Here is a 25,079-nt window from a genome sequence, read left to right on the forward strand (position 1 = left end):
CCCAAGGGGAGGGGGACCCTAAAACAGTTACTGAAAAAGAGTCACTATGTCCCAATTAGCCATGTAAAACTTGTCTTACAAAAGGGACCCAAAGCCCTGTGTCTGCATACCATCTAACTGGAAACCCCAGAGAAAACAGTAGAGTATGGCACAAGTCTCGCTGGTCTTACGTGTTCTAAGGAAGCCTTCAGATCCGCCTGGGGTCTGGGCACATGTCCGTGGAGAATAAAATGGCTGCGGAATTAGATCAGGCCTGTCTGTCAAAGGATGGCTAGACACGCACATCAGAGCCGGGTCACTGGCCCTTCCAGAGTGGGATAATGACCTCTGGGCACGCAGCAGCAGGGACACCAAGAGAACAAAGGTGTTAGGGCACTAGGCCCTTTTTGGATTACAGTAGCAGGCAGTGAAATGAAATTCTCATTCTAGAAATGCACATCACAATCTTACACACCAAGTTCTGTGGAACAGGAACGCCCATCAGAAAGAAGGTGGAGGGTGGGAGGATATGAAAGGTTCCGATCCTCTGCCTTGGTCATCCTCACACATACCCTGCCCAGAGACAGTGTCTCATTCTTGTGCTTGGTGTTTACACTGTACCAGAGACAACGCATCCTCAAGTCAAAAGGACAAGTCTTTCCTGCGCTTCACACTCCGGGGATGAGTCACCAGTCAAGGATTTTGTTTTTGGAGAAAAAAGCTGCTGACCCCTGGGCTAAAGCAGAGGATTCCAAAGTGCTAGGCTGAGCCCCAGGAGCAGCCTCTAGGCAGTTCAGGGTCAGTGGCGCCCTTTCTACCTGCAGTCACCCCTTTCCTCCCGGCCCCAAGGGGTGATGGGGAGGGACATAACTCCCATCTGAACTACGGTGGACATGCAGATTTCCATAGCAACCTGACTAGTGTCGGTCATGCTGTCACCCGCCTTTCTCAGACCTTGCCAATGACTTCCCATTTTGACAGGAGCCAAATTCAAATCCTGACTCCTTGCCAGGGCCCAAGGGATTGGGCTGCCTGAAAGGCATGTCCCTGCCCTCTGCCTCCCCAGCAGCCCTCTGCCTGCCCTCCTGCCCTGACCCCAGCCGAGGGGCTTTGGGCTTGCTGGGCCCCTGCCAGGACCGCTCTCACTCACATCCTCCCGCTTAGCTCCAATGTCACCTCCCCAGAGAGACTTCTTCCGGGGCACCTGATATAAAACTACTCCACCGTCTCACTCAGCCCTGCCGGGCTCTATTTTTACAGCACCTTGCACAAGTGATGTTCTGTATTTGTTTATTTGGTGTCTGACCCCCTGACGAGAGGGAGAAACCCAGACTCTGCGTTGTCTCCTCTGGCAAACTCCCCAGAGCCTAGAGAGGTGCCTGGCCATGCTAAGGACACGTCCATGTTTGCAGGGCTAACGAACCCCACTTCCAGACTCAAATCAGTTCCCTCTTCACCAGCCGTAGTTCTTCTCTAAAACCAAGAAAGGTCAAATCTTGTCTTTTCCCTACCTATGCCTTATCTTTACCTCTTCATTTCCCAAGTCTTCGGCACCTGCCCCCCCGCCCCCGTACCTTCCCTTTTCCACCCTTTTTCAAGAACTGTGGCCCAGTTTTCATTTTGTTCTGAGTTTTATTGCCAACATAGCCTTTGTTGTTGCTTTGTTAATCATTCGAGACCCACCAAGCCAAATTCCAGCTAATGTCTGTTATAAAATTCCAGTTGTATGACCATAAAAATGCCCTGACTGGACACAAGTTTGCATGGCCAAGGGCGGGGCCTCATCCTCCTCACATCAGAGCCTCACAAAGCTCCGGTGACAGGCTGGAACCACTCGAGTAAAGACCCCTGCCCCAGCTGACCGGATCAGAGCTGCCCTCTCCACTCCTTGGGGTTTCTCAATGCTTTTGGAACTGACTCACACAAGAAAAGCACAAAGGACTCTGAAAGTTGGGAAAACCATGTAAGCCACTGCCAAGCGTCCGAGAAGACCCAGGCTTGCACTCCGATGCATGCAGAGTCACAGATAACTGTTGCCCCTTTGCTCATCTCAGTCTTAATGGGTTTCTTCATTTCCACACTGAGAATCGAGCAATGGACCACATTCCCTTCTAGGTATGAAAAACCCTGTCCCTGAGGCAAACGCTACTTATCCCTTGGATGAGTCAGTCAACCCACAGCAAGGAGGGAAGACACAGTGGGCAGAGCATTGCCCTGAGCCTTGGTTCCAACTCCCAGCTTAGCTGCTACCTGGAGCTGCATTGTCCAGAACTTTCTTCTGCTCTCTGTAGTGTCCAATATGGCAGCCACTAGTCACATGACGCACTGAGCACAGACAGCCCAGAACACGGGGCACCTAGAGACTTGAGATATCTACGCTTGGCTGTGCTTTACACTGCTGCAGGAAAGGAAAGCCCTTCTGGAGGTTGGCTTGGAAGCCTGCATCCCAGGCTCACACTTGGAAAGATCAGAATTGGGAAGGAGGATGTGCCCACCCTATGGACACATGGGGATAGGCCCTAAATGAAAGTTATTAAGGGTGAAAACCTCTGCACTGGGATCTTTATATAATGTCAAGCATGGAGTATCCAACGCGGAGTAAGGTAAAAGCAAAGAATACCAAGTCCTTCAGGTACTTCCAGCAATCCAAATGCTTTGGATGGAAGCCCAACCAATTCATACCATATAGAATCGTCTGCCATAACAGGTCACAGAATACGGCAAGGCCCTGGGGGCATTTACCCCAACCAGAGCAAAATAAAAACAAAACCAAAAAACCACGGCTACCCAACATTGTCCACAAATCCCATGAGTTCTGCTTGCCCCTGAAAGCACCAATGGGCAACAGTAAGGAGTCACTATGGCTATAAATCCCTCTCGCACACACCTTCGACACAACGAGCTTGCTGGAGCGCCCAACAAGGGTGAGTTTTATTGATGCTGAGACTGTCAGGTTTCACGGGCATGAGAATATCGCTGCACAGGGCTGGCTGGTGGTTCCCCGGGGTCCCCCCAGGAGGAGGTCTGAGTGGAGGCTGTGTCAGGACAGGCGAGAAAAGATGGTGACTCGGGCTCAGTGGGCATAGTGCTGTGACCCCTCCCCAGACCTGACAAGTTTCCTCGAGCACTTCTGCCTCCCTCTGGTGTCCCCTTCCGAGGAGCTGGCTCTGCTTCCTCACAGGCCGGGGGCCTCAATGAAGATGGAGGCTGGAAGCTGTGGGGGCGCTGGGAGGGTCTGACGTCCTGCGTCTCCTCGACTTCCCTTTACCCCCACGTCCACCACCACTCCCACCCTCCCTCCACATCCAAGAAGACCATGGAAAAAGGAACATGAAACAGGCCTCGGATGTCCTCAGAAAGCCCAAGTTACAGACTGAATTGTGTTCCCCCCCAAATTCCTATGTTGAAGCCCTAACCCTTCAGTTGCTCAGATGTGAGTGTCTTTGGAGAGAGGGCCTTTGAAACGGTGATCAAGTCAAAGGAGGCTGTTCAGGTGCACCCTGAACCAGTCTGACTGGTGTCCTTATAAGACACACAGACGCCAGGGAGAGGAACGCAGAGGAAAGGCCACGTGAGAACAGGAGGCGGCTGCCTACAAGCCGAGGACAGAGGCCTCGGGGGAAACCAAACCTGCCAATAACTGGATCTTGGACTTCCGGCCTCCGAACGTCAAGAAAACAAATTTCTCTTAGTTAAGCCACTCTGTCCATGGTATTTTGTTGCGGCAGTCCCAAGCAAACTAAGGCGGTCCAGAAGGAAAAACTCTGTCCTAAGCTCAGGACTTTAAACCACTCAAAACAGTGGAAGAAAAGAGCACAGGTTCTTTTTTTTCCGACTTCATGAGAAGACGACAGTTTGGGATAAAATTTTAAGTTCAAACAACGGGTCTGTTCCAAGAAAAATCATACACTGTCCAATTTTTAATATTCTAATTGAAGTAAAGGTCAAGGATCTTTTAAAAGCAATCAATAGCTCCTTTTGTTAACATATACACCAAAGGTCTCAAGATAGTCTTGAGGTACGGACTATAAAAAGCCCTTCAACATGCACTCTGAAAGACGCATCTTTAGAAAGCCCGATCAAACTCCCTCAACACTGCTGAGAGGCTTACATGGCTCTCTAAAGTATACTGCTCTCATACGGAGAAAAGGAAGCAGAGAGAAAGATGGGAAAGCAATAAAAAATATGCCCACTCAGCTTGGCAGAAAGCAGGTAGGGGGTGGGCACCATGTTCTTTAAAATGGAAGCCAAAGAACATTTTAGAAAATGCAGCTCAAAGCCAGCCTGGGCCTGCCCGAAATCTGAGGGATCCCAGGGAGGTTCCCAGCACTGCCCAAAAGAACTTTCTCAATTATTCTATAAATCTGTACTGTCCACCAAGGTAGCCATAAGCCACATGTCACATTACGCACCTGAAATCTGGCTAGTATGACAGAGAAACTGAATTTTAAATTTTCATTTGACTTTAATTGATTTAAGCCTACACAGCCCCATGTGGCCATTGCTGCCATACTGGACAGGCAGGCAACGTATCTGGAGAAGTTCCCTTGCTGCTCTCGAGGGACCCAGGGACCCAACAATCAGGGAACTATGGGCAGTGCTTACACTGATTTGGAAGGACAGAAAACTTTTCACTTCTAGTCGATGTTTAAAAAAAAAAAATCATATGTGGCTATAATTCTCATAATTGGGTCACAGTTTGAAGGGGGTTCCTTAACATCTCTAAGTCTGAGAAGCCTTTGAGCTATTTCTGTAAGCAAAGGGATGCATGTTCTAGTTTCCTCCCTGGCCCCCAACCAAGGCCAGGAACAAGTTTAATATAGAACCTAAGTAGCCCAAGAAATGGATTCTTTGCACATTTCTAAAGGCAAGACAAATACAAGTCATTATTTCTCTTGAAAAATACATTTGGGCAACACAAGAGGTATTAAGTGCAGGGGCTGGGATGAGGGATCTGCACACATGACGGGGCTGTTTCCTGAGACAGTGGTCATCACAAGGCCCCCCTCCTCAAATGAAATCCAGGCACAGAACTCCAGCCCCCAACGCAGCAAAAACACCCACTCACTGGCTAGCTATCCACGTTCTCCTCAAGGTCAAGGTGCACACTTTCAAATTCCTTGGATACCCCCCCTCTGCAGAGGTGAGCTGGCATAAAGGTTTCACTAAAGTAACACTTGGTGTGATATGTCATTCTAAGTCTCCCCTGGGGGTTCCTGTGTTTTGGGGCACTCGGGCATGCCCTTCAACAGGGCACCACCCAATGCTGACCCTCAAAACACACACACACACACACACACACACGTACATCTCTCCTAATTCCAATAACCACCAGCAGGTGCCTTTTTTCTTTTCTTTTTTTTTTTTTTTTGCCGTGCTCCTTAGTAGCAGCCTCCCTAGAAGGCAGCGGCCATGATGTTGCTGCCTCTCAGAGTGGGTCACACTGGGTGGCCGTGAGGGCACACACGACTACCTACCCAAGAGGACAGGATGGAGGACAACTGAGAGCCACTGACCAAGAGCAAGGCTAACTGGCCCAGCAGTGTGTAGCCATATGGGCAAGCCCGCTGTACAGGGCAATGTATGCTCTAGTGTTTTATACTGAAATAAGACAAATAAACAAATCCCTAGCAACTTTGATCATTCCATGAAAACAAATCAACTAGTGAATGGCAGATCTAGAACAGGTTTTGAATAATTTCTAAAAAGGTCAATGTCTTGGTGTGGATGTTAGTGTCTCCTGGAGAACACAGAGAAGAAATAGATGACACGGGAGGTTGGAGGCTCTGGACCCACCGCCCAGGCGACTACTATGATGATGTCCCATCCTCTTTAGAGAGACCCTTCCAGACCAGGAGCACAGGAGAGCAGTGAAACTGTGCTTTGCACGTGTCCACCTTCCAACAGACCAGATCATTAGCTTATTTTGCAGAGAGCAAACAGAAAAGTTTAATTGCCCTTAATTACCCAGTTCAAGAAGGCTCCTAGATAATGGCTCTCAGATTTCTTGCCTGGTATCAACGTAATTTCCCTGACTCTGGCTTCATTATATTCCTAACTCAGAAGCAACAGCCTCTCGAAGATGCCTTTCCGTAACAGACGCTGAGGTTCGAGAGCAGGCTGGGCCGTCACCACAAAGGTTTCTTCTCTGAAGAGTCAGATCTCTGGCTTCCACACTGGTCTGGCGGGTGGGGGGGAGGGGTACGGGGGGAAGGAGAGGGGAGGACACACTAGCATATACTTAGAGGGAGGACTGAGACAAGGAATATGTAATCAGAAGCCATCACAATTACAAATGTAAATGAACAGGCAATTGGCGCTGACCTTTGTAGATTGTTAGAGGACTAATTAAGGCAAATCAGGAACTCTGTTCCAACAGAAAAACAAGACAGTGTACATCCTAAGAACTACTCCTGTCCTCTCCATGTAGATGCAAAATGCAAGAGAATCAGACAGTAATCAAAGTACGGATGCTTTCCAGGGACAAACAGCAAACTATCTCCATGAACAAAAGACAACCAAGACTTACTCCTTGGTATACTGTGAGTAACTGTGCTGGTGTCTTTATCTACAAGCACCATGGATACGTGAGCTCTTGCCATGTGCCTGACGCTCTATCAGACTCCAGAGAAGTAGATCCCACCCCCAGAGCAGCCAGAGACCCCAGTTACAAACTTTTGGTTATTTTAAAGCTTTCAAAGCTTTAAGAAAAATACTTTTCAAAAAGAGAAGTGAAGTAATCAAACGAACAGAACCAAATCACATTATTCCATACACTCCATTTTTTCCTTTAACGATATCATACTCTCTTTCGTGCTGATCCATCATGATCTCTCTTTATCCGTGTGTTGTAAAGCATCTTTCCCAAAAGCACACTGAAGTTTACAATCCTATTGTCCATACAGTCCTTATCAGGGAATATATTTAAGACAGATAAAGTCACATTTTCTCCACTCCTCTGTAAGTGCTTTAAATTTCACTCACTCCAATGTGTTTGATGTGCTTTTACATGCAATGTCTTTAGTTAGAAATATGTTGTCCCTATGCCTTCCCCAAGTCCCACCAACAAGACACAGTAAAAAGGAAAAAAGAAAGAACGTTGCTGTTTGGTTTCACAAAAACAATGCTTCAGAATTACGGAACTGGCCATAACATATATCAGTGTTATGGGGAAAATTACACTAAAATTGCATATAATTTAGCTACTTATAAAAAAAAAAAGACATACTTCATACTTAGTATGAAGGGCAGCCTTATGCCAATTTTGAAAAATAAAAACAGAACAAATGAGAAAGTTGAAGAGAGAACATTTTCTTACTCTCTTAAGCTGTAGGAGTTCAGCAAACCTTCCCGAAAGTTGATTTGAAAAAATAATCCATCAAGGGAAGCCAGTGAGTTTCAGTACGGGTTGTCACCAGATCCCCATCATCACTTGGCCGGCCCCTGCCTCCCGACCCCGGGAATTCACGACCTTGAGCGCCAAAGATGGGTCAGTAAAGGGGGATGCCAGCTTCCGCCCCAAACAAAGTATTCTCTTAGACTCCAAACGGTTGTGTCTTCTGTAAGCTGAGTCATCATCTGATCGCCTCGAATGCCTGGGCTGGCGTCTCGACCAGGGAATCCACATGGAGAGATGAGAGGAGACGTCAGCGGCGTCCCCCAACTCACACACAGTCTTGTACACAGTTGGCACGCGATCAAGAACCATTCAATTATATGTGGGCAAAGTTTGGAGATCTAGGACTATGTGAAGGAAAAAGTAGTGAAGGCAAGGGTGAGACAGAAAAAAAAGGAAGAGGAGGAGGAGAAGAAGGCAGGGGGACAGCAGGAGCACAAAGGGCCTCTTGTCTCCTCGAAGCCTGGGGCACTGATAGAGTGAAATTAACTACAGTTTCACCCGGGAGCCAGAAATGCCTTTTTAATAAGCAAACAGGGAAGCTGATCCTACACATGACCCACCTATGAGAGCTTTCCATCTTTCAAGAGCTTCTGGTCAACTAAGGGGAAGTAAACAGCCAGTGACAGGAACTGAGAGACATAACCCAGTGTGTCAGCACCTAACAACAGGCCTTCTCTACCTCTACCTGGTTGTACGGATGAAACGAGACCAAATCGCAACAAAGTCCAGACACTACGTGGTCTTGCAGAACATACACTCAAGTCAACAACCACACAACCAGGCCAGGGGAGGCTGGGAGGTGGGGGGAGACCTCATCTGTTTAAGTTACTCCCTTTGCTCTGAGCTGTGTATTTCCAAGTCATTTTTTAAATGGGAAGGCCCACTGTGTTTGTGTCTGTCTGCCTGCCTGCCTGCCTTTCTAGTGTGGGGGTGAGAGTGGTAAGCATAACCACAAAACTGTCACACTGGGTTAAAGATGATACGATACAGGACGTGGCTCGCCCACTGACGTAAGGGTAAAGCTTGACCCCAAGCAGGACCACGTAGGGGACAGTAGCCTAATTATTAGCGCACCTCCAACAACCGAGACTTGGCCCTCTGGTGTAGGGCAGGACCTAGATGGTTGATGTCTGGCCATGAGGCCTCTCTGGGGGTTACGTGATCGGTGACAGGGGTGAACCCTGACCACGACCACAAAGAGGTGAAGGGCAGCGGAGACTTCCAGTGTTTCCTTCTCCATACTTCCAAATTCACCTGCGTTGGCAGACTATGCAGTAAGCTGGACTGACTGGAAAACATACTGACTTAAGGGAACAGGTAAAATCTGAAAGGCTATGTTTGTCCACCATCGGGAAGAAACCCTTCTAGTGTTCTCTCCACGAGCCGCAGCAAGGGAAGTCTGGGTACCTGCACAAGGGGACAGGAGACTGAGCTCAGAGAAGAAAAGAAAGGGATTTCTGCTGTAAAACTTTCTGGTGCATGGACAGCAGAGGAGGAGAGGAGGGAAGAAAGACCACCGTCCTTTAACGAGATGTTGACAGGAGGCCAGTAGAGAAAACTCTAGACAGCACATCAGTTACGTGCAGCTCACAGTCAGAACAAGCAGAGTCCCCAAAAGGTGCTCAAAGACTCCCCGAGGCTTCCTTACACTACACGAATGACGTTTCCCACTGAAGATTAATGTCCTGACCCTTACGTGAGAGAAGAGAAAACTGAGAATATAGGATCAAGTCTCTGTTGATAAATTTGAAGTTGATGACCTTCGGTGTCTTCATTCTGTGAAGTCCACAATGTCCCTTTTCTTAAAAAACATTCTTTCAAGAAGTTAAAAGCCAATCCCTGGGGGAGGGAGGATATATTTTAAGATGAGTTGTCATAAAGGGGTTTCTGAAAGGGCACCCAGTTACTTTTAATGTCAATGTGAATATTACCTAATAATTTGTCCTTTTGTCATGATTGAGGAGTACGGACGTAGCCCGAGCGCGAGTGGGAGGAGGGCGCAGGGTGGGGAGGGAGGAGGGTGGAGAGCAAAAACATGACTTCAGGCCAAAGACAATACAAAAGGATTTTGAAATACAGAAAGGAAGTCTATCATCTAGACTAAAGTTGCTCATACACTTCAGGGGGAAAAATAACTCCTAATACGCATTAAACGAGAGAAACCCAGAAGGCAATGGTGTAAGAAAGCAATTCCAGAGCGGACTGCATAAATAGAAGTATTACATTATAAAACAGGGAACTGTTTGTTCCAGTCCATAGACTCCGGGTGAAATGGCAGCTGTACACTATTTAGTTTGGGGCACCTCATTAATAAAAAGGGAATTCTGAGTAGAGTGAAAGAAAGAATTGAAGGGCGAAAGGGACCAGCTTTTAACAGAAGATTAAAACAATGACGTGTGCAGAGCTGGCAAAAAAAGAAAAAGAAGAAGAAAAATTTAAAAACAACAACAACGAAAAACCCAACCCTGAAATAAATAGGTCTGCATTTATGGGTGGAGGAAGGAGAATCCTATAAAATGACTTTACAGCAAAATAATGGGAATGGCAGGATCACACAGAGGCCAAAATGTGGAGGACGGGGACCCCCACAGCCAGATGGCACAAGGGGACAGATGGGTCTGTGGGCGCCGGTCTCATCCCCCGCTCCTGAGCACGCACACATGGAGAGATGTGCACACACACCAACCAGAAGCCCCAGAGATTACGACATGTGAACTTTAACCAGAAGGGGCATTTGAAAATCAAACGGGAAAGGACAGTTTTGCAGTGACCCAGAGGTGACGAAAATTATCCTGGTACCCAAGAAATGATCCTGGTTCCCGAAGAAATGATTCACCCAGCCTGCCAGGAGGACTCGCCTTTCCACGGTGATAATGAAACCTCAGCTACTCCAGCAGGGAGGACACCAGTCTCCCACTTCCGGATATCCGGTCATTTCATTTACTTGGAAAAAAAAAGAGCGAAGGAGCAGCTGGGGGATGGGGGCAGGGCAGGGGCACAGGGGTCTGCAGGGGCTCAGGAGGGACACCTCCAGGGAAGAACGAAGCTGAGAGAGCAACTGATCTGGCAGGGCCTTCAGAGATTAGGAAATGTCTACTCTGGCAGAGGGCTAGCCATGAATTAATCATAGGTACCTAGAAAACCAGGGAAAATAAAAAGTTGTACAAGAAGGTAAATGAAATTATAAAACTCTACATGGCTCAGCTGTGATTAATATTTATAGAGTCAGAATAACGAAAACACTGAATATTAATATAACCCCAAATTATTATTTAATCATCATGGAAGACGGAGGGAGGGGAAGACTGGGTATGCAACGGGGGCTGGGGAGTGTGGTGTCGGGGGTGGAGGGATGGTGTGTGTGTGTATGGAGTTTGGGGTGTCTGTGTGTTAGTCTGTGGGTGGGGTGTGTGTGAGGAGGAGTGTGTGATTTGTAGAACGGTGTACTAGTGAAATCCTCATCTTTCAGAGTAGAAAGCCAACAGGGAATGTCTAAAACAACAACAACAACAAAAACGAAACGGTAGTAGAAGCACATTGAGAAATATGGAAATAACAAGAGTAGCAAAAGAAACAAGTGGAAGTTGAAAGCTATTGCTCTGGGCACGGGGATGTGGGAGAGGGAGGGTCATGCCATTTTTTCATTACGTTTCTATAACTTGTTGCCTTTAGAAACTATAAAAATGTGAAATTTGGTAAAATTAAGATTAAAAACCCCACTGGGCCACTACAGCTCGGTGGCAAAGGGTGCAGCGGGTGATGGGCGGATGAAGGAAAGCCCTGAGTCTCCAGTGTGGCCAGCCGGGGTAACAGCGTGCCACCAGGAGAGTAAGTCTGGAGGGGACAGTGGTGAGCTCAGAGTCTATGCCGTGGCACCAACGAGAAATCCAGGGAGCTACTGACGGCATCTGGTAACGCCAGGAGATCAAAGCTTTAAGAGGCCGGGAGCCAAAGGCCAGGGCCTAATGCCCGGCTGACGCCAGCATGTGGGGCAGACTGCGGACCACAAGCCAGGGACAGGCATGGAAAGATGCTCATGAAAAGCAGGACAAGAGAGAAACACAGGCTGGGAGCCCAGGGAAGGGAGCTGCGGGATGGGACCGGGCAAGACTTCCAGAGACCACAGAAAGAAAAGAAGGCGGCCTAGCGGGTAGCTACTGGATTGGGTAAATCCAAGGTCAATGGTGAACTCTCAAGGGTGGTCTGATGACGGGGGGAGACAGGCTATGGTAAGCTGAGGCGTGGACTGGAACGAGGCACCTGCAGTAGGAGGACAGGACAGGAACGGGGGCAGAAAGTGGAGAGGTCCCCCCAGAAGGCCCCGACTCTGCGGACAAGCAGGAGGCGCGGGGCCATGACTCGCAGAGCCCACCCTCGAGCCCGGTGAACATGTTTACAGCAAGCACTGGCTGTATGGGATCCTGTCTGAGGTTCAATCTTCCACGCCGGACTTGGGGCCACAAACCGCCCATTCTCACCACCGAGACTGACATCATTTAGCATTTGCCTTATGTCCCTCTGAAGCAACACACTGAGTGTGGACTCTAGAACCAGAGGAACTGGGGGACAGGGGACCAAACATCTCCAGGTGTCCTGCTCCCTGGGCTGCAGCCCGTGACACCTGAAGAAAGGCGGTGCTGAGTTCCTTTGGTTTAAAAAAAAAAAAGGGCAAGAATGCTCGCCATGTTCCCTCCGGAACACAAGGGTCCCCTGTGAGGTCGGGGACGGACGCGGGCACCAGCAGCAGCCAGCCACAGGCTCCCCCCACCCCGGGCCCCCCGGGCCCGCGAGACCACTCACCCGGCTCGGTGGAGGGGCACCTGCGGATGGTGAAGATCTGCCCCAGGTCCTCGTCCTCCTCCGGAAGGCCCTTCTGCAGCCGCTGCAGCTTGCGCAGGCTCTCGCTGCGCTGGTGCTTCATGGAGCGCACATGCTGGATGAGGTTGAGCTTGGCCTTGGTGGAGTAGTTGCACAGGACGCAGTGGTAATAGCAGTTCTCGCCCTCCACTCCGCTCTCGTGCTGCTGCAGGTGCTGTGAGGGCAGAGGAGAGGGACACGCCGTGGGTAAGCCCCTCGGAGACCGCCACCGCCACCGCCACGCGCCCGCCCCGGACCGGCCGCAGCCCCGTGCTGAGACTCCTCGGAGGGGTGGGTCCATTTCCGCCAGCGTACCTCCCTCCAAGGACCAGCAGCCGGCGGACTCTCGTGCCCATGTCCCCCCAGGGCCCCCCTCCGCCCCTGTGGCTTTTCACAGGGCTGCTGCTGACGGATCGGACCCTCCCCATGCCACCCGGGTCTTCCTGGCACGATAATCAAAGGTTCCCCCTCTCACCCTCCAGAGCGTCCTGCTTTATTTAGATGAGGGCCGGCAAACAGTGGCTCACGGGCCAAATCCAACCTGCTGCCTATTTTTGTAAATGAAGTTTTAACCGAACACAGCCACCTCCGTGCATCTGCGTAGTCTCTGCTTTCAAAGCACCAGAGTTTGAGTCGCTGCAACAGAGACAGCATGTCCCACAAAGCCTCAACTATTACTATCTAGCCCTTTGCCGAAAAAGTTAGCCAAACCCTGCCTTAGGTGACCGCCAAAGGGTCACCCTCCCTGTACCGAATCCCAGGTCACTAACACAAAGCCAAAGCTGCCGTCTGGCTTTTTCACAGGAATGACAGGTCAAGTTTTTATACTTAGAACCACAGTCTATGAGGAGAAACTAAAATTAGATTTTCCTTTGGATAAAAAAAAAAAATGACAGAAAAATAAACTTCTCCAGACTGGTTCCCTGTCAACATCTGAAGGTCATTTGGCTGTAGTGCATCAGATGGTCAAAATTACACCTCTCTTGTGTTTGTGTAGGTACAGTACTGATTCCAGAACAAGGAGGCCCCAAAGCTGGCAGAAAACAGGCACACACAGGATTAAAGTGAGGGGTGCAAGGACAGGAGAGGTCATGGAAACAGTCAGCGGACCCCAGACTTCCGTGTGTAGGAGAAGACTCAGATAATCCAAGGACAAAACCCACAAACTTTTTCTGCCTCAGAATACGATGAAAGCTATGGGCCCTTTTCACTAACCGCTGGGGAAGGGACATGCTCCTGGTATAGAAAGGATATGTCCTTCATTACAAATGACCCATTTTAGGAGAAGAGGGAATTTTTCCATCGGCTGCACATAAAGCAGGGGCAACAATTCCAGAAAACTTAAGTCAATGATCCAAGGTAACCCAGGTAGTTAGTGGGAGACAGAGAGAGAACTAGAACCAATGTCTCCCATCCCGCAGAATCCTTTTGGAGGAGGAAACTCAGATCATGTGTTTTATGTGCTTACGTTATTACCCGCTTTCTCTGCACTCACATCCCCAGGCCCCAGAGCCTGGTCCAAGGACCTGCACAGATGCCTTGGAAATAATTTGTGTTGTTCCTCTCCTTTCTGACCTGTGCTTGTCCCATTGAGGGCCCACGTCATGAAAACTGTTGCTCATCCTGCTTGGACAGCCTTCTTATCCAGATTATAATTTGAGACCCTGAGAAGGCAGAGCAGTTAGAATGCCCTGCACTCCATCCAATATTAAAAATACCAGAGAGACGGGGCACCTGAGTGGCTCAGTCGTTAAGCGTCTGCCTTCGGCTCAGGTCACGATCCCAGGGTCCTGGGATCGAGCTCCGCATCGGGCTCTCTGCTCGGCCGGGAGCCTGCTTCTCCCTCTCCCACTCCCCCTGCTTGTGTTCCCTCTCTAGCTGTCTCTCTCTCTCTCTGTCAAATAAATAAAATAAAATCTTAAAAAAAAAAAAAAAAAAAAAAACAGAGAGGCCCTACCAGCACTTCCTATCAAATGACAAAGCTCTGCAGCTCAGGTGCTCATGGGTGTATATTTTGTTCACTGGAAAAGTATGAAAATTCTAGAAGCACGTTTGAGCCTTAGTGCAAGAGGAAATACGAATGCACCAATGTCGCAGATAAATCACTGTGGGGGAGGGGAGGGAGGAGGCCCAGGTTCTCCATCATGTAAACTGGCTAAACCAATCCATAATAACTCTTGCTCTGAGGCCAAGGTATAGGTAAAAATGTGAAGGGCTTCATAGTTACCAACAGACAACAATCCCTTCTTTAGCCCCAAACGGCTGATGTGACACACTCAGGAGCAGAGCTTTGCAACAACGTGACACCCCAACCAGGAACAGCCACCCCAAAAGAATTTCACAACCAGAAGGGGTCTGAAGAACCAGCGAGCTCAATGTTAACTGGTAAGGCAACTATAACGACTGATAATAAAAAGCTACTTTTCCTGAAGGGGCACGTGCACCCCGATGTTTATAGCAGCAATGTCCACAACAGCCAAACTGTGGAAAGAGCCAAGATGTCCATCGACAGATGAATGGATAAAGAAGATGTGGTGTATATATACAATGGAATATATGCAGCCATCAAAAGGAATGAGATCTTGCCATTTGCAACGACGTGGATGGAACTGGAGGGTGTTATGCTGAGTGAAATAAGTCAATCAGAGAAAGACATGTATCATATGATCTCACTGATATGAGGAATTCTTAATTGTAGGAAACAAACTGAGGGTTGCTGGAGTGGGGGGTGGGGTGGGAGGGATGGGGTGGCTGGGTGATGGACACTGGGGGGGTATGTGCTAGGGTGAGCGCTGTGAATTGTGTAAGACTGATGAATCACAGACCTGTACCTCTGAAACAAATAATACATTATATGTTTAAAAAAAAAGAAGAAGAAGAAGAAGATAGTAGGAAGGGAGAAATGAAGGGGGGGAATCAGTGGGGTAGACGAACCATGAGAGACAATGGACTCTGAAAAACAAATTGAGGGTTCTAGACGGGAGGGGGTGGGGGGATGGGTTAGCCTGGTGATGGGTATTAAAGAGGGCACATACTGCATGGAGCACGGGGTGTTATGCACAAACAATGAATCATGGAACACTACATCAAAAACTAATGATGTAATGTATGGTGATTAACATAATTTAAAAAAAAAGCTACTTTTTTTGAAATAAATTTGAGCGGGTTTTTTTTTTTTTTTTTTAACAGTTTATCCTCTGTTTGCCTGGTCTGAGACAACGCTCCTTGCAGAGGATTTTGGGAGGGTGGAATGCACCAAAGCCCTGTTTTCCTGAGGCTGCAAGCCTGGGGAAGAGGGGGGTCTAGTGGGCTAGATGTAAAGGAAAAGGATGAGCTTGCCCATGTTCATTCTCCCCGACCTCTCCACAAAGTGCCCCCCAAAAAAGCCAGAAAGTGGACTAAGATATTCCTGGGAGCAAGGGTTTGGCTTGGGATTAAGGAGCAGGAAACTTTACAAGAGCCCATACAAGGAAATGTATACCATTGTGTTGGGTCACTGAAACCAAAAGAATTACATTTATTAAGAGTTTCAACAACAACTGATGAAATACAAGATAACAGAGAAAACAGCCATGGAATCCAAAGCAATAAGTATTATCAAGGGATTTCAGTAATATTATCAACTATGAAATCAGAACAGGAATCACCAGAGCTTTACACCCCCAAATTCCCATTACCTTCCTGTGAGACAGGATTTCCTTGCAATAAGGCACTGGATCTTAAACATAAAATTTTAATATGGATATGAAGGTTCCTTTCCAAATGGCTGGAGTTTCCAATCTCTGAGCCAGAAGAGAGGATAACAAGGCCAAAAAAGAGTTGGATGGGAGTTGAGATGTCAAAAGTCTTTTGTCCTTAAATCCATGGGCTCTTGGGTAATAGAACTATATAAATCCTGAATTGTGATGAACATCATACTGGGGAACTCCTGATTTAAAAATAGTAGGATGAAAACGTTCCAAAACCATTCTACACTCGCACTCATGATGGCCAATGGCAATCTCTTATGCCACGAGGAGTTCTTCTGTCTGCCACTGGAGAGCCATTTTGGAAGGGAAATGGACACACGCTACAAATGGTAGAGGAAACGAGGTGAACAGAGCCAAGGCCTCCTCCTCTGATCCTGGTCTAGGGAATATTTAGTGTCTTCTCTTAGAGGCTTGCACAAAAGCTCAATTCAAAATTCCAAGCTGGCTTTTGAACTCCAAGCTCATTCTTTAACACATTAAAAAAAAAAAAAAAAAAAAAAGGAAAAAAATCCAGAATAAACCATTTTTTGGTTGTCAGGAAACACCTGCTTATAAAGGTTACACCCCAACCCAAAATTAGGCTCACAACCTGAGTCTACCTGCGTGTCAAAGATCCTGTTCTTAACCAAATTTTATAAGTTCTCACTCAGTACCTCTCAAGCTGTCCAGCCTGGAGCAAACAGGGACCCAAAGCTAGCAGTTAGGGTCCTGCCCTCTGTGACCTTCTCCACACCATGTGGTCATTTCCCAGGTCTTGAGCTGGTCAATGCCCCGACCTGCTGGCCAGATGCCCTCTCCCTCCCAAGTGGCACTGGCTCTATCCCCAGGATTCCACCCGGGGAACCTGCCTCATCAGAAGCAGCGGGAGGCGCTGGGGCTGGAGAGGCCAGTGAGGACTCCACCAGGGCAAGCCAGTCAGCCAAGGACATGCCTGCCCTGCAGAAGAGAGTAGATGTTTTCATCTGGAGAAGGAGAGAGTCTAATTTGTTCCTGACCCAGCTAATTAGAATACCCTCAATTGGGATCCCAATGTATTTAATTAAATTCACTGTAATATATGAAGAATCCACCAAGGCACAAGTCCCAGTGGAACACTCAATAAAGGAGCTGCCTCCTTTCAGAGTTCTTGCTCTTCTCGCCAGGCAGGACATTTTTCTCCCACACAAATCCTCAACTCCCCAGCCCTCTCCCCGTCTACTGCAGAGCCCTCCCATTCTTGGGGAGGGGGACCCAGGTTTTACTTTCCTTTCTCCACTTCTCTTAACTCTGCATTCAAAACTCTTAGCTGCTTACCTCGATCAGGCTGGGTGTACGGCTTGAAAAAGGAAACAAAGCAACGACTTCAACTGTGCCCGAGTGTGTTGTCTGGCGTGCACGATTTGGTTCACATGGACCCCAAGAAAACCGGCTGCTATGCCCAGTGGGCAAGGTTTGGTTCTGATTCCCTTCTAAGTGCCGCAACCCATCCCACACTGCGCTAACACACACACACACAGAGAACACGCCCTACCCCAGGGCCTTAACCTGCAGATGATTAAGACCGTGACACTGGTGACTTGGAGGACATGCCAAGGGGATGTGAGGAGGGCATCCCTTTGGCTTGAATATCCTTGTGAGACTATACCAGCTGGACCCGTGAAAATCATGGGCTTACTCAAGAAAAACTGCCCTCTATCCACAAACTCGTAATGATGAAGACGCACGATCAACTAATAAATCAAGAAAGAAAAATCGACTTAGCTAAAGAATGGTGGCAATTGAGGTCTACCCCAACTCACTGGGGCCAGGGACCTATGACCCCTTGAACCTGCCTAAGGGTTCCCGTGATTTTCCTCAACATCACCGGCTGGTTTAAAAAGTGCTCGCAAAACACTGGGGTATATGAACTGCAAACATACGGTCCTTGCCAAAGAGAGAGACTTCCACACTTGGCAATATGATTTACTTTCTGAAGACTCAAAGAAGTACACTGACCTCTAAGAAGGAAGTAAGTATCCAGTTTGACTCATTCATGGAAGGAGAAGAGCCCAACCATCTCCAACTTCTCCAAATTACCTCCGTGTGGCAGGTAACAGACTGTCCTCACCGTGAGCAACTTGGAACTGGACTCACACACACTGGTGGCCAGTACTTTATACTGAAAACAAGGGAGTGTGGACTCACTCGTATTGCTCAGGGACCCCTTCCTGAACCTCTTTCTGATCTTGCTGGAGCTCTTTTAAAATGCTTGTCCCATCTGGATTTAGCTGCAAGGTGATGCTCCTGTGCCCCGGACATGGAAACATCTAATGCCCCCCATCTTCCGTTCTGGGTCTGGCATGTTGGGGGTGGGGGAGGAGAGAGCTCAGAGAGGAAAAGCCCTCATTGTAATAAGAAGCACCTCCGATAATGAGCCTGGCACGTAAATCCAAGAGCAAAAAGCAAATTAATAATTAAAAAAGAAAGGAGAGAAAAGAAGCCAGCCCGCGTTACTTTGTAGGGTTCGACCCCATTAATATGTTGCGCTCGTTCACCCTGGCCAACAACTGGGAGTCAAAGGGAGGAAAAGAGGGCTCTTGTTAGAAAATAATTCATCGTGAAAATCAAAAAAATGTGTTCCTGTTACTTGTTTCCCAGGAAAACTAACCAACTTCTGTCAGAGAACATTGATTTCTGTAAATCTGGTGGGGCCCCGCTCCTTCCTCCTCCCCAGTGATGGAAACTTCTAACATCTGGTTCTGCATGCATGGAATGCAAAATATTGATTAGGTTTTGTCAAAGCCTTCCCTTTAAAGTAGAAATGGACAAAGTACGCTCACACACACACATTCACAAGTGAAAACACACAGGACTCATAATGAAACTTCCTCGGGGGAGGAACACCTGTTACTATAAACACACCCTCACTACCCCCTCACACTTTCCCATGCACACAACGCAGCTCCACTCCTCGGGCAAGTGAACCCCTGTGATGCATGGGGCAAAGCAGCTCTCAGGCACCCCTCCGAGCAAATGGGCTACCCTAAGGGCTACCAGCCGCCTTCTGCTGAGCAGAGAAGAAGCCCCACAGCGGGCATGCAGAAGGAACCCCAAGACACCTGTTGAGGTGCATCTGAAGTGCATCCAGCCAAGGGCAGGTGGAAGGGCACCCCAGTCCATAAAACGGAGGTCCCGGATGGAGGTGGCCACTCTTACATCAGGCCTCTGGAGGGGAAATTATAAACCACAGCCTGCCAGGGGCCCCAGCTTCTGCCCTCTGGGCAAGAACTATAACCATCCTCAGCACTTCCAGTGAGCAGGAATGGGAAGATGAGAGTCCAGAGTTAGTTTACTAACTCCCCACATTGTGAGATGAAACAAGGAAGGTGTAAGTGGGTGCTGTGCCCGTTCACGACATTTAGCGCTGAGAAGACACCCACAGCGACTTGTTCTCTTCTCCTTACAGCCCATCCCCATGAGGCAGGTAGCCTTTGGCTCCTGTCCTTGGAGAAACCCAAAACTCGGAGAGGTCATGTGACTCCCCGCAAGGTCTCACGGAGTATGGAAGAAACAGGACTGGAAGCTGGGGCTTGATGCCAAGTCCACAGCCACCCAGCTCCACGGTGCTGACCGCAGGGGCGCTCTGGAACATGAGATTCCCCACACCCGTATTCACCTTGGATGCTTAAAAAAAATAAATCGTCGCAGGTGCAATGCGACCGGGAATGGAGGCAGTTAATTTTTTAATCAGTGGTTGTGTTACAGTTTCAAACTTAACGTCACATTCCTAGGAAAGCTTCCAGAAGGTCAACCTAAATATATATGTATTTTCTGTTTAATGTTGGCTTTTCACCCACTCATGCCCTCATCCTTGGCACATGCTAATTTAGTCCTATTTCACTGTCGGAGCCCTGCAGACACCATAAGATACAAGCCCCAACCATGATTTATAAGAGAAAGTGAAAGGAAGTAAAAATGTTCCCTTAGATCAATCCATTTAACGTTACTCTGACCTATTTTCTGGTTTCTAGGCCAGACTCCTTTTGCCCTGGACAAGCCATGAGTGTTCACTTTCTGTATCTGAGCTCCAAGGCCGAAGGCGAGACTTCCCATCCCTGCATCTTTTCCCTTTCCTGAATGACATCTCCTGATTCAGAAGTCTCAATTCCAGTATTTCCTTGAGAGACGTACAGCACATCCTCAAAGGAAACTGACAACAAGAAATCCAAATATGGGCTCTCGTGGAATGCTGATGCCTTCCCATAACAGATTTCATTCCCCTCTGTTAGCGAAACTCCAGAAAGGAGAGGGAGCTTACCAGGTATGTAGGGGTTCTCCCAAAGGAAGGGGCCCATCAGAGCATGAGGTCGTATGTAAGCCAAATTAGGGCTAGTTTCCCTGAGGGTCAAACGAGCATCTACACACAGAGCTCAGAAGCTGAAGTAGGTATGTGGTGGGTGAAATCACAAAGTGGGTCCCACAAGGCTAACATCAAACTGACTGCCCTCCAGAATCTACCAAAAGCTCCTAGGGTCTGAAAATTACCCCTTCACTAGGATAAGACACTGGTTACAGTAACCTTCCCCACTCATTATGAGGCATTTCTTCCCTAGCACTACTTTCCAGTTCCACAGATATCAAATCCCAAATAAAAATAAGGGCCACCATCTACATGCCACTCTAGGGTGTCCTCCTTCAACTTCACGCCAATATGTTGCCAATAATGGTGGTTTAAGGTGCACTCCGGACTGAAGCAGCCCATTGGAAAACCCTAACTGTGCCACCCAGGGCAAGTTATATACACTGTGGGGTCTCCGTTTACTCACATGCAATACCGGGACAATAAAAGAACTTAGGCAGAGCACTGCTGGGAGGATTCAGCAGGATATGGATAATTCATAGGAAGTGCTTAATTCAGTGCCTGATGCATAGTTAGCCTTTATAATAAGGCTAGTCTTACCATTACTTTTCAAACGAGTTAAGGTTTGCGATTAGGAATAGAAATGAAGGTCTACTGAATTTACCTCTTTGACATTTCTCTCCTTACAACAAGCCCTGCCAGCCCCACACTCCCTGGGACAACCCCCCCCAACCCCAAAGAGGAATCCCTAGCTGACAATAAAGAAAACTGTGATATATAGAAATTATAACATGGAGGGGATACTGAACACACACAGGACCAACTTCTTCCTTGTAAGAGGTGCTTAATTTTTATTTTAAGTCACTTGCCCAAAGTCATGCTGCTGATGCAGGCACAGCCAGGACCCACACCACACCTCAAGCCCACGTCCTTGCCCCAGAACCATATGCCCATCAGGGTGTCGGCATAATGAAAATCCAGAACCATGTTCCTTATCATGTCTGCCAACATCCCAGGTGAAGGCCAGCTGAAGGAAGGAGAACCCAGCTGGAATGGCTCGCAGACCCCTCCCTGATGCCCTAAATCCGCTCTGAAGGATTTGTGTATTTCGATCTCCAGTCCCATGACAGTCAACACAGCAGAGACAACACATGCCCGGTGGTCAAAACAGGTGTGTTACTTCATCTGTAAAATGAAGATGTTTATACTTGCCCTGTCTTCCTCGGAGGCAATTTTCAAAACCACATGAGAAAACAAATGTTCAAATCCTTCCAAGGATGTGAAGGACTACCCAAGTATTTGGCCCAGCCATCATCTTTCTACCCTGGTCCGGGTTCTGCTTCCTCACTCCTGATTGGCAGGTACAACCCGGCGGGCGTGGTTGTTAATGATGCGGACGGTGTTCTAGCTCAGTGGTTCTCTAACTGGAGCGCGCACCAGAAGCACCTGAGGGTGAGTGATGCCAGGATGGGGAGGGCACCCCAGGGTTTTGGATTCACCTGCTCTGGGGTGGGGATCAAGAATCTGCATTTCTAACAACCTCCGCGGAGACGCTGAGCCTGCTCGTCTGGGACCACGTTCCGAGAGCCACTGCTCTGGACAGCAATGGCCACAGAACAGAGACCCCGTAAGAAGAAAAACTTCCAGAGTCTAAAATCTCTGTACCCGCCTTTTCCCAAGGAGTGTTGCAGATTCTAGCAAACCACAAGAGAGAGATCACGCACACGATGCCGGCACACAAGAAGTCACCTCTTCAGTGGAAAAGTCACACGGAAGCTGCTTTCTGCTACTAGCATGCTCCATGTACTTCATAAAAGTAGGAACTGGCCCTATTCATCTCTCTCGCCCCTTCTGCACCTGCACTCTGAAATCTCCCGGGGCTGTTGCTGAAAGCGTGACTCTTGATGGCGAAACATGAGGCATCACTTTTTCCTCATGAGCTCTGCGTCCTGCTGAGCGCACCTGTCCAGATGTCTGGCTGGAACAGAGCCCACGAAAGAATTTCAACCAAGTATGAGAAAAATAAAATGGTCTTTAAAATTCCTCCCATGCTCTTGAACTTTCTAGCTGTTGCTGCTGAGAGCACGAATTTGGCGCTCAAACCTGGAGGCTTGTCTTGAGCTCCCATGACTTGCTGACAAATACCCTCATCACCTTCATTATGAGAGGAGACAACAGGCAGCCAGCATGAGATGGACCGGGGTGTGGGGGGCAGTGAGCACACACAGGGCTGAGTTCTTCCAAGAGGTGCTTCAGGTTTTGCTTCGTTTTTCCCTTGAAAGAGACAACGGGAAGGTGACAAGGCAGGGGACACAAATTCCCTCTCAATGAATGCCTTTGCAGTCGATCATCGTGGCTACTAAGGCATTTGACCCTTTCTCCTTAAGTTCCATGGATTTTGCTGAAGGCTGAAAAAGATGGTGACCCTGGCAGGAGGGGGACAAGAGACCAAGAGAGGGAGAAGAGAGAAATGGCTCTTTGAGGAAGTCGAGCTGAGTCTGAGCCAAGAGGCCAGGAGATGGTCGGCTGCAAAGAGGACAGCCACGTGGCCGGAGGGGAGACAGTTTTGCCAACGATGACACGGCTGGTTTCTCTGCCCTGCTCTCGGGTTCCCCCCATAAATAACCCAGACAAACACCCAGTGCACCAGGTTTTGCACTCCTTCCCCCCCTTTTTAGGTCTCATTAAAAGCCGATATTGTTCGGCCTCAAGATGGAGAGCTCAGCATGGATTTTACTGAACGTTAAATCAACCAGCAAGCGTAGCCAGCAAACTCTGTGGCACTTTAACTTTAAATAATGCAATAATTATTGAATTTCCTTTTTATAACTGAAGTGCTGGAATGTAAACAATGGGGCTGTAATTGCAGGAAGGGGGGATCAATAGAGGCAATCGTTTTCAGCCATGTTAATTGTAAATACAATTGCTCCAAGATGTCAGCCTTGTTCTTCTTGCTCCCAGAATCATCCTAACGGATGACAGAGTCCAACTTTCCCATTACAGCTGTTCGTTCCTTTAAGAGGTTCTCAATCAGGTCTGATCAATCTGTCAAGATAATGCATGGAGTAAGTAAGACTCTTCCAAACACAGGCTCCCAATCAATAGCCCGGACCAGCTTAATGAGGTGGGGCTAAGGCCCAGAGGGAGGTAACAGCCCCTAGCTTGTGCCTAGGTTTGGCAGGCTGGCTTCCTCGCATGGCCCTGATAAACAGATCAGCCCTTAATGAGGACATTAGTTATGCATGCTTCAGCAAGCAGCAAGGCATCCGTCCCTTGGGACAGACGGACAGAAAACAAAATAGATTAACAGAAAACAATATGGTGCCAAATTAGGTCTAACTGAAGACTTTTCCCTCCTTCTTCTGCTTTCCTTAATTGTCCAGAAGAGTGGAGGACATCAATTAATCATTCCAATGGGCATGAGCTCAAAGACTGGGAGCACTCATAGGGCTGGAGTATCTCTGGGCGTCTGCTGGCCTCCCTTGGTTGTCACTGAATATTAGCACCCTCATCTCCTCAACACCATTTCCAGGTCACGAGGGGGGCCTCTCACAGAGGGTCCCAACACCAACCAGCAGGAGAGAACAAAGACATGGCTGAATCCTGAAGTCTGACAGCCATATTGGAGGGGCCAGGAACTGAAGATGGACAAGAACAAAACTGCTACACCTCACGGCCGACACTGGTTTCTGAGATCAAGTCTTGGTCTTGAGAACGGTTGTTCCCTCACAGAAGAAGGGGTGGAAAGTCAAGAGTCTGGAATCCCATTTCACATGGCCCAGCACCCTCTGCGAATAGCACATGCACTATGGGAGTCTAAGTTCTCCAAAGGATCATCTGGAGGGCTCCACGGGGCGCTCAAGAGCTATCTTTCCTCCCTTGGAAGACACCATGTGGCTTCACATTTGTTCTCGCTGACTGGTTATGAAGAGCTGTCCCTTGTGTAAGTCCTTGAGAAAGACCACAGCAAGGGAAGGTCTCACCCAGAATACAGCAGGTACTTTTCCCAGTGGCTAGGTTTCCCAGAAGGGGTTCTCAAACGTGTAGCCCCTGGACCAACAGCGTCAGTACTCCCTAGAAACCCCTTCAGGCCACATCTAGACCCACAGGAGTCTGGGGGTGGGCCCAGAAAACTCAGTTTTAATAAGCTCTCCGAATGCTTCCCACGCAAGCCCATTTGAGGGTCACTCTCTTCAAGGGTGAGTTAGGCAAGGCAGGTTTGAGCAGTGATGACCTACAAACCTGCAGAGAATTAGCAAGCTGGCCTTTTCTGGATCAGTAACAGTTCAGTGTCTAAGATGTAGCTGGAAACCTACACTTTCCCTGAAGTCTGGATCAGAGCCCACCACCCACCTGCTCCAGAATGCAAAGCCTCTGGGAGTAATGACACCAAAGGAATGAGGCCCTTGTGAAAAGTTCATTTTATTAGTGGGGAAAGATCATGGAACGGGCCATACCACTGAACTGCAGAAGTCAACAGTCCCATAATATGAATGAAGTAAAATGAAAATAAACTGGGTCTTTATAAAGATATCAGGATGAGCAAAAGAGAAGAAAATAAATACATAGCTGGAGAAATGAGATCCCTCTTTTGTGTAAAGGCCCAGCACTCCCCAACTTCCATGTTCTCCTTACCTTACTGGGTTACAAACCACACCTTGCTTCTCTGCTGCCCCATGCACAGCAACTCAGGCTGGGAGACTAAGCTGCACCTTTCTGTCTCAGCACAGCTCCTGATCTGAAAATTGTTGGCCGAAAGTCTGAACAAATGAGAAAA

At 48.3% G+C, this 25,079-nt stretch overlaps 1 protein-coding gene across 6 annotated transcripts in view; it reads right to left on the reverse strand.

Moving 5' to 3' along the window:
- The window catches only part of ZFHX3 (zinc finger homeobox 3), a 1,392,145-nt gene that overhangs the window by 86,311 nt on the left and 1,280,755 nt on the right, over positions 1-25,079 (reverse strand). For all 6 annotated transcript variants that reach the window (XM_064580652.1, XM_054511269.2, XM_064580653.1 and 3 more), the window contains one exon: positions 12,179-12,410. In XM_064580652.1, coding sequence (XP_064436722.1) covers positions 12,179-12,410 — 232 coding nt within the window. The remainder of the gene's footprint in view (positions 1-12,178; positions 12,411-25,079) is intronic.

This window comes from Mirounga angustirostris, unplaced genomic scaffold (genome assembly GCF_029215605.1).
Source record: "Mirounga angustirostris isolate CCGP_5_RB_7025 unplaced genomic scaffold, mMirAng1.0.hap1 SCAF_16, whole genome shotgun sequence".
Lineage (NCBI taxonomy): Eukaryota > Metazoa > Chordata > Mammalia > Carnivora > Phocidae > Mirounga > Mirounga angustirostris.